The following is a 10000-nucleotide window of genomic DNA, read 5'->3' on the forward strand; positions in this document are numbered from 1 at the left end:
ACTCATAATTCTAGTCAGAATATGAGTCTGATACTGCTCCATTGAGCTGTGATTATGGGGCGTGTTTCAACCATAGACCATCGGGCCAGCTGATACATTTAACTGAACAAAGGACGGCGAAAACATCTTTACGATCGGCAAATGCCTGGATCGCGTTTCTCTGTTCCTCTTTCAAAATGAATGCGCTGTCAATGTCTTCTCAAACAGACTCCAATCTCCACATTTCAGCTCTCCAGGGGCAGCCATGTTTGTTGAAAACGCTTCAAACCAAGCGCTCTTTGTATAAAGCCCGCCCTGACAATTTGATTGGCTGTCTTTTTAGTTTTTGGATGGGCATAATTTCTCCCCATCGGAGCGATGCCAGACCGAACTTCCAGACCTCAAATGTTGTGGGCGGGGCTAAGTTCGGTCTGGCATCCAGGCTAGGACTATTGCTCAAGGGTAACATGAGGCACATGATCTCTGCATATTTAAGCTGTTGGTCAGGTCATCCATGGTGGTCATGTTTAAACATTCCTTCCTCCTTTTGTCAGAGGAAAGGAGACAACTTTGAGACGGTGTCGTTCTGGCTGGCGAACACGTGCCGCCTCCTGCACTGCCTGGAGCAGTACAGCGGAGAGGAGGTGAGTGTGTGTGTGTGTGTGTGTGTGTGTGTGTGTGTGTGTGTGTGTGTGTGTGTCGCCTCCTGCAGTGCCTGGAGCAGTACAGCGGAGAGGAGGTGTGTGTGTGTGTGTGTGTGTGTGTGTGTGTGTGTGTGTGTGTGTGTGTGTCGCCTCCTGCACTGCCTGGAGCAGTACAGCGGAGAGAAGGTGAGCAGCACACGCTTCAACGTCACGCTTTTTCTCCCAAATACCTACCTTATTTACACACACCTACCTTATCTACAAACATCTACCGCACTTACAAGGGAGTAAGCATACACTCCCTTGTAACACACATTTATCCCTAAAGCACGTTGTGTAAACACATTTATTATTCAAGCATGTAGTGTAATGTGTACCTACTTTATTTACAAACACCTACTTTATTTACAAACACCTTCCTTTTTACAAACACCTACCTTATTTACAAACACCTACCTTATTTACAAACACCTACCTTATTGCAAACACCTACCTTATTTACAAACACCTTCCCGTCTTACAAACATCTACCTTCTATCTATATCAAACACATTTTTCAACTCCATTACACCAGCTGACAAACATCTACAGCTGACCAACTCCCCTTTCAAAAAAAGTACCCCACTTTTTTAAAAGGGTGTTATTGTCCCGACCCGTACCCATTTACGGGGACTTTGGACCTGAACCTGTGTATGCATGTGCACCTGCAGGTTTATGCCAAGTACAACACCCCCCAGCAGAAGGAGCACTGTCTGGTGAACTTTGACCTGGCGGGCTACCGGGAAACACTGTGTGTCCTGGCAATCCAGATCTACCAGCAGCTCATCAAATGTGTGGAGGAAACCCTGCAGCCCATGATCGGTGTGTGTCTGTGTGTCTGTAAACGTGTGTGTGTGTGTGTCTGTCTGTGTGTGTGTGTGTGTGTGTGTGTGTGTGTGTGTGTGTGTGTGTGTGTGTGTGTGTGTGTGAGAGAGTGAGAGAGTGAGAGAGTGAGTGAGTGCAGCCCACGATCGGTGTGAGTGTGTGTGAGTCTGTGAGTCTGTGAGTGAGTGAGTGAGTGAGTGAGTGAGTGAGTGAGTGAGTGAGTGAGTGAGTGAGTGAGTGAGTGAGTGAGTGAGTGAGAGAGTGTGTGTGTGTGATAAGAGCACAGTGCATAGGCACACCCTGAGACACAGACTGCAGCAAATATGGCGACATGTTTATGCATACCACGTGAAACAAGTACAACGTTTCTTCATCCCTCTCCCTCCCTCTATGTTTTTCTCTGCAGTGCCAGGGATGCTGGAGCAGGACTCGATCTCAGGTGCGCTGGGTGTCAAGGCGACGGGTGTGCGGAAGCGGACGTGCAGCGTGACTCAGGAGGAGAGCGGCGGCGTGTCACTGGAGTCGATGCTGCGGCAGCTGAGCTGCTTCCATGCGGTGCTGCTGCAACACGGCACGCCCCCCGAGCTGCTGCGCCTCATCGTCAGGCAGCTGTTCTACTACATCTGCGCCGCCACACTCAACAACCTACTGCTGCGCAAGGACATGTGCTCGTGGAGCAAAGGCCTGCAGATCAGGTAACAGCCACAGGGGGGCACTGTTACACAAGGATATTTGCTCCTGGGGTAAAGGCCTGCAGATCAGGTAATAGCCACATGGGGGCACTGTTACACAAGGACATGTGCTCGTGGAGCAAAGGCCTGCAGATCAGGTAACAGCCATAGGGGGGTACGATATGTCTGTAGATCAGGTACTCACCGCAGGGGACACTGTTAACTAAGGACAGGTACTCTTGGAGCAAAGGCCTGCAGATCAGGTAATGGCCACATGGAGGCACTGTTACACAAGGATATTTGCTCCTAGAGTAAAGGCCTGCAGATCAGGTAACAGCCACAGGGGGGCACGATATGCCTGTAGATCAGGTACTCACCGCAGGGGGGCATGATATGCCTGTAGATCAGGTACTCACCGCAGGGGACACTGTTAACTAAGGACAGGTGCTCTTGGAGCAAAGGCCTGCAGATCAGGTACTCACCACCGGGGGGCGCTAAATGTCTGTAGATCAGGTAATCACCACAGAGGGGCATGGTATGCCTGCAGACCAGGGGGCACTTTCACACAAGGACAGGTGCTACTGGAGTAAAGGTACTCGCCACAGGTTGGGAGGGAGGTGGGGGGTGGGGTGTGTGCCTGGTTGATCCTCACCAGGGTCAAGAATATAAGTGCCCCATTTTTTTTTGTGTGTGTGTGTGGGGGGGGGGGGGGGGGGGGGCGCGTGTGTGCGTGTGTGTGCATGTGTATGAATATATATATGTGTGTGTGTGTGTGTGTGTGTGTATGCATGTATGCTTATATATGTGTGTGTGTGTGTGTGTGTGTGTGTGTGTGTGTGTGTGTGTGTGTGTGGGTGCAGGTATAACGTGTGTCAGTTGGAGGACTGGCTGGAGGATAATGGGCTGAGCTGTGGGGCCAGAGAGATGCTGGAGCCTCTGATCCAGGCTGCCCAGCTGCTGCAGGTCCAGAAGAAATCACAGGAGGATGCCGAGCTGATCGCCTCTGTGTGCACTGCTCTCACTGCTGTACAGGTGTGTGTGTGTGTGTGTGTGTGTGTGTGTGTGTGTTTGTGTGTGTGTGTACACAGTCACTGTTGGGTGTCACCACATAGTGACCACACTGGATTGAATTTGATTTGTGTTGTGTGTATGTGTCAACATATTATGGCCTCCTCACTGTGTTTGTGCGTTTGTGTGTGTGTGTGTGTGTGTGTGTGTTGGCTCACGCTAGTACACAGCCCACACTCGTACACAGACACATCTTTATGGGCCCACACACACACACACACACACACACACACACACGGTTATTGGCCCTCACTAACACACACACAAACACACACACGGTTATTGGCCCTCACTTACACACACACACACACACACACACATGTTTCACTGATTACACCATTAATCATGTGACTTTTTCCTCCTTACAGATTGTGAAAATTCTCAACCTGTACACTCCTGTGAACGAGTTTGAGCAGAGAGTCACCTCTTCTTTTATAAAGACCATTCAGGTAAGGAATGGGGTTGGTGTGTAAGGGTTGGGTTGGGCAGGGGTGCAGATAGCACTGCAGATTTATAGTGACCCCGATCCGTCCCCACTACTCTCCCTACGTAAGCGACAATCATCAGTAAATAATGTTTAGGCAATGTTAGCGCCCCCCCCAGTTTAAAAATCCCATCTGCACCAGTGGGTTGGGGTTGGGGTGTTGCTCATGACTTAGCGTGTGTAGCTCATGCAATTAGTAAATATACTATTGATTTGGCTATAGACTTTTGCAAAGGAACTATTGCAAAGGAACTGCAGGGTGTGGTTTCTAGTACCGAATATGTTTGTGTGACTTCCTCTCCTCTCTCTTCTCCTCTCCTCTCCTCTATCTTCTCCTCTCCCCTCTCCTCTCTTCTCCTCTTGTCTCCTCTATCTTCTCCTCTCCCCTCTCCTCTCTTCTCCTCTTGTCTCCTCTCTTCTCCTCTTCTCGCCTCTCCTCTCCTCTCTCTTCTCCACTTTTCTCTCTTCTCTGCTCCTCTCTTCTCCTCTCTTCTCTGACCCTCTCTCTCCTCTCCTCCCGTCTCCTCTCTTCTCCTCTTCTCTCCTCTCCTCTCTCTTCTCTGCTCCTCTCTTCTCCACTCCTCTCTTTGCTCCTGTTTTTTGTGTCCTCTCTCTTCTCATCTCCTCTTGTATCCTCTCCTCTCATCTCTCTTCTCCTCTCTCCTCTCTTTTCGTCTCGTCTCAGGCCTGTCTGAAGAACCGTAAGGAGTCTTCTCAGCTCCTCATGGACACCAAGAACATCTTCCCCGTCACCTTCCCTTATATACCCTCCCCTGTTGCCCTGGAAACCATTCAGATTCCCAGCAGCCTCAGCCTGGGCTTCCTCACGCGAGTGTGAAGACACAAACAAACAAACAAACAAACAAACACACACACTCACACTCACACTCACACACACTCTCACATTCTCACTCAAACACCAGATCTATGGGTCATATCAGGTGTATATTCAGTGAATCTGAATCTGTTCATGTGTGTTCAGTGGTGTATCAGCATTCAGGGTGACGTCACAGGTGTGTGTTTTTAAAACTGTTCCGATACGTGTGTACAGGTGTGTTGATATGCTTGGGAATTGGAGTGTGTGGAGTTTAGTTTTATATTCACTGAAATAAGTTTTCAATGTTTTGTTGTTCGTTGTTTATGTTTCTCTACACTGGTGTAGTGGTAGTCTGTGCTTCACATTGAGGATGTGAGGCATGCAACTTTAATGTTATATTATTATTAAGGTCTATAAATGTAATAATGTAATAAAAGTATTAAGGTCTATAAAATACTGTTGCAACAAATACATATTTTAATATGCCCTTTGACAACTGAATGGAAATAAAAAAAGAAACTGTTAATACCCCTTCGTTTGTTCTTCCTTCTGATTCACTGGCTGAATATTTAAAAACATCTAAGATACTACTCAGTGCCGGTTCTGACACATTAACTAAGTATTAAATAAGCTCCCTGACTGCAAATAGAGTCTAGGTCTTGTGAGTAGTTTTGCGCACTCTCTTTCCTTCTCAACTCTGCTGTGGCGAAGATCCTGTTTCTTTGTTTTCGAAATCCTTGTTCAAATGGACACACCCACAACGTCAAGCACCTGTCACGAGATGGATGGGCGGCGAGGCGAAGTCAAAGTTCGGAAGGCAGGTGTGAAGGAAGTTCGGACGGCAGGTGTGGAGGAAAAGTCCGGTGCGGGTGCATACTTCCACCCAGGAAATCGGACACTGTCGATAAAAAAAATAGGCAACTTCAGAAACTCGGAGCAAACAATCCTTCGTCAAAGGCCGAGTAAGCGGAAAGTTATGCTGTTGTCATGGCTCTGTCGGAGCTATACACTAAGGTAGGGCGGAAAAGGAAAGTGATTTAACTTGGCGCAGCTTTTTACTATCGGGGCAATTCCTCATATATAATATTTGCATTGTCGAACTGCATCTATAACCTCGTCATGATACAATAACTACGTGAAGAGCTTGGTCAGTAACATATGTTTCCAAGGGCGACAGGACTATTCACGTTGAAACGGTGCCCTTTTAATGTGATTGTCCAACATTATTGCTGCATTTTATCACGTTCACAACAGTTTGAGGAAAGTTTGTGAGCGAGTTTCCAACACATTCATTTACAGTACAACCGCGTCTGGATCTCAGACCCAGAGGAAGTATGGCAATCCGCCGAGATCCTGAAGGACTACAAACCGGGAGATGACGTTTTGGAACTGCAGCTCGACAATGGCACAGTTAGTCAACCATTCACTCTGGTCGTGTTTGAAGAAAAATGTAGATGCTTGTGAGAGCGTTCTTATATCTGAAATGCTCTACACTTAAACTATTCTTTGCCGTGATTTGGTAGTATACAGAAACCATGTGAACGGTATTGGCTGCATTATAGATAGATAGATAGATAAAACTTGTATTAATTAAAGGGAAATTCAATTGCCAAAGCCGCAAGGTAGAAGGAATAGCATTCAGGTATATACATAAACATAAAAAATAATACACATTTGAAAAATAAATAAAATAAATAGATACATTAAATAGACAACATAGTGCAGCGTACATTACATAAAACTAAATGTTGTTCTGTGTAGGAGATGCGGTACCCAGTTGGGCCGGGGAGCACTCTACTGCCCCACCTGCGGAACCCCGACATCCTGGTGGGGGAGAACGACCTGACCGCCCTCAGCTACCTGCACGAGCCGGCCGTCCTGCACAACCTCAGGGTGCGCTTCGTGGAGTCAAAAATCATCTACACTTACTGCGGTGAGCATTCACACACACTCACACTCACTAACACACACTCACACTCACTAATACACTCACACACGCACTCACTAACACACACACACACACAAACAATCAGGCCTCATCCACACACACACACACACACACACACACACACACACACACACACACACCGTTCAGGCGTCATCCACACCTACTGCAGTGAGCCAGATGTTTGACACATCACGACCCTTACAATTACGCTGTTTACCTGCAAGCATAACCCGTCCGCTCCAAAACAGCATTGGTGAGGATCTGGAAAGGCCATATGGCATGTCGCAGCTGAGTTTGGCGGGTCCGTTGCCTAGGTGTCTTAGCTGTTACCGTTGTCCATTCTGCAGGGATCATTCTGGTGGCCGTGAACCCCTACAAGAGGCTGCCGATCTACGGAGACGCTGTAATCCATGCATACTCTGGCCAGAACTTGGGTGATCTGGACCCACACATATTCGCAGTGGCGGAGGAGGCATACAAACAGATGGCGAGGTATGTAGCTAATAACACTGATATCACTCACACACAGACACACACACACACGCACACACATACACATCCAGCTGCTTTATATAGCACTCACACACAGACACATCCCTCTGCTGCATATAGCACTCACACACACACACATCCCTCTGCTCCATATAGCACTCACACACAGACACATCCAGCTTCTGCATACATCACTCACACACCCACCATGTCCTGCAGGAACAGTAGCAACCATTCTATCATGGTGAGAAATATCAAAGAGGTTTGTCTATGTCCTGTAACAACCACAGCATCCATTCTATCATAGTGAGTAATATCAAAGAGGTTTGTCTATGTCCTGTAGCAACCATTCTATCATAGTGAGTAATAAAAAAGAGGTTTGTCTATGTCCTGCAGGAACGGCAGGAACCAGTCCATCATCGTGAGTGGGGAGTCTGGTGCGGGGAAGACTGTTTCCGCTCGCTACGCCATGCGCTACTTCGCCGTAGTCAGCAAGTCCAGCAGCAAGACCAGAGTGGAAGATAAAGTCCTGGCCTCTAATCCCATCACAGAGGTACCCCCACAGCTTTAGTAGCACCGGTTTTATGAGTGAGAGTTAGGGTTAAAGGGCATTGCTATGGCACCTGTGTGTGTGTGTGTGTGTGTGTGTGTGTGTGTGTGTGTGTGTGCAGTGGCTTTGGAGCAGGGCTCTCTGGATGGGTTACAGTTAGAGCACCTACTTTATGGGTCACGGTTAGGGTTAGAGTTTCTGTTTATATGAGCTGTATCTGTTCTTATTTTAAAGGTAAAGTCACTGCGTTGGTGTGTGTTTAACTGTCTGTACGCCAGGTACTGTGTCAGTAGATTTCTCATCTTGTTTTTTTTGCAGGCGATTGGCAATGCAAAGACCACCAGGAACGACAACAGCAGTCGCTTTGGGAAATACACAGAGGTCAGCTTTGACCAGAGGTTCCAGATCATTGGAGCCAACATGAGGACCTACCTCCTGGAGAAATCCAGAGTGGTGTTCCAGGTACGGACCTACCTCCTGGAGAAATCCAGAGTGGTGTTCCAGGTAGGGACCTACCTCCTGGAGAAATCCAGAGTGGTGTTCCAGGTAGGGACCTACCTCCTGGAGAAATCCAGAGTGGTGTTCCAGGTACGGACCTACCTCCTGGAGAAATCCAGAGTGGTGTTCCAGGCAGGGAGAAAAATCGCGTCTATATCAAACCAGTTGCGCTACACGGCTCATTCTTATCATGACGAGAAGCTCCTGAGGGACTGTTGTTAAAGTAACACTATGCAACAATTTGACACTCTTTGAGGTATGGTTTTATAGGCAACTAGTTTTAGTACCATCTTCAAATTAATTTTGATAGCATATGGTCATGTGAAGGACAGATAAACACCTGTATCTTTCCCACTAGCCATCCAAGATATGCCCTATGTAGTTCTGTGTACCGGGCAGGAATACCTTGCAAAAATGGAAGAGAAGCTTTCACAGCATGACATTGCCAGCTATACTGCCAAAAGACACCAGTTAGTGTGTTGGATAGCTTATATCGGTGTCAACTGGTCTGTTGGTGGTGATTGCAAGGTTTTTGCATGCCTTTTAGGTAGTTGGCTCACTAGTTTTGGAACAGAACTCAGTAGTGTTCGTTTAAGCTTTGTTTTATTTGGCCCTCAGTCGCAGAACGAGAGGAACTACCACATATTCTACCAGCTGTGTGCCTGTGCCAACCAGCCCGACTTCAAGCACCTCAGACTGTGTGAGTGACAACACCCCTTTCATTCTCTTCCATAACCACTAACCCTAACTACGACTAACAGGGACGTGCACAGGAATTTTGAAGGGCAGTTGCTCTGCCCTGGAAAAAAGGGGCAACACATTCATTTTTGTCACCGCCGCTGCCACGCCCCTGTCATCTGATCGCAAATTTTGCCAATATCATTTTAAACTCTCACTAACCGCCGCTGCCACGCCCCTGTCATCTGATCGCAAATTTTGCCAATATCATTTTAAACTCTCACTAACCATTGCTGCCACGCTCCCGTCCCCTGATCGCAAATATATATTTTTTCTTCGGAGGGGCAACTTCAGTCGAGGAGGGCAAACGGCAGTTGCCCGAGCAACCTTAGCCCACTCCTGTGCACATCCCTGCTGACTAACCCTGACCCCAAGTAATGTGATGTGTTTGGTGTGTGTTTAGTGGAGACGGGTATCTGACAGTGATGTGACGTGATGTGTTTGTGTGTGTTTAGTGTCAGGGCCAGCCCTGATAGTGTTGGAGCCAAGGCAAGACTTTATATTGACATTATCTGACAAATACCACACTGGTCAATGGTCACCACCATTCAATTCAATTCAGTTTTATTAATGTAGCGCCAAATCACTAACATTACAGACTGACAGTGATGTGATGTGTTCGGTGTGTGTGTGACTGACAGTGATATGACTTGTTTGGTGTGTGTGTGTGTGTGTGTGTGTGTGTGTGTGTGTGTGTGTGTGTGTGTGTGTGTGTGTGTGTGTGTTTGGTGTGTGTGGCGGTGTGTGTATAGTGAGTGCAGATCAGTTTCAGTACACCTGCATGGGAGAAGCAACGGAGATCGAAGGTGTGGACGACAGTGCAGACATGGCAGAGACTCGACGGACTTTCACTCTGTTGGGTAAGAGACCACTACTTAACACACTCACTAGTCGGGGTAGGAGGACACTACTTACAGTGCCCTCCAGAATTATTGGCACCCTTCGTGAATATGAGCAACTGTAAAGAATGTATTTGCTGTTTATCCTATTGGTCTTTCACTCAAAATATTCACAAAAATCTTACCTTTTCTTTCAAGTAAAATGTTTCAAAGAAAAAAACACTAAAGACATTAAATAAAAAAGATCCTCCAAAACATGTGTGCCACAATTATTGGCACCCCTAGAAAATCTTATAATTAAAATCTTACTGAAGTATATGTCCAGTCATGTTTTACATTTTTAAGTTCACCTGTTTGATAAGGAACTCTTAAGTGGTGAACCATGACTTCCTGTTTCACTGGTGCATA

At 47.1% G+C, this 10000-nt stretch overlaps 2 protein-coding genes across 2 annotated transcripts in view; both read left to right on the forward strand.

Moving 5' to 3' along the window:
• Positions 1-4548, forward strand: part of myo5ab (myosin VAb) — a gene marked incomplete at both ends in the record, with an annotated part of 32057 nt that extends 27509 nt beyond the window's left edge. Inside the window, 6 exons of the mRNA XM_080847182.1 lie at positions 534-623; positions 1334-1484; positions 1894-2182; positions 3019-3190; positions 3595-3675; positions 4396-4548. Of these exons, the coding sequence (XP_080703308.1) occupies positions 534-623; positions 1334-1484; positions 1894-2182; positions 3019-3190; positions 3595-3675; positions 4396-4548 (936 nt within the window). The remainder of the gene's footprint in view (positions 1-533; positions 624-1333; positions 1485-1893; positions 2183-3018; positions 3191-3594; positions 3676-4395) is intronic.
• A 966-nt stretch (positions 4549-5514) lies between these two features.
• myo5c (myosin VC) overlaps positions 5515-10000 on the forward strand; it is a gene marked incomplete at both ends in the record, with an annotated part of 24438 nt that continues 19952 nt past the window's right edge. The window contains 8 exons of the mRNA XM_080846859.1: positions 5515-5541; positions 5827-5937; positions 6289-6460; positions 6823-6967; positions 7364-7520; positions 7836-7979; positions 8634-8715; positions 9506-9613. Coding sequence (XP_080702985.1) covers positions 5515-5541; positions 5827-5937; positions 6289-6460; positions 6823-6967; positions 7364-7520; positions 7836-7979; positions 8634-8715; positions 9506-9613 — 946 coding nt within the window. The remainder of the gene's footprint in view (positions 5542-5826; positions 5938-6288; positions 6461-6822; positions 6968-7363; positions 7521-7835; positions 7980-8633; positions 8716-9505; positions 9614-10000) is intronic.

This window comes from Sprattus sprattus (assembly GCF_963457725.1).
Source record: "Sprattus sprattus genome assembly, chromosome: 11".
NCBI classification, from domain to species: domain Eukaryota; kingdom Metazoa; phylum Chordata; class Actinopteri; order Clupeiformes; family Clupeidae; genus Sprattus; species Sprattus sprattus.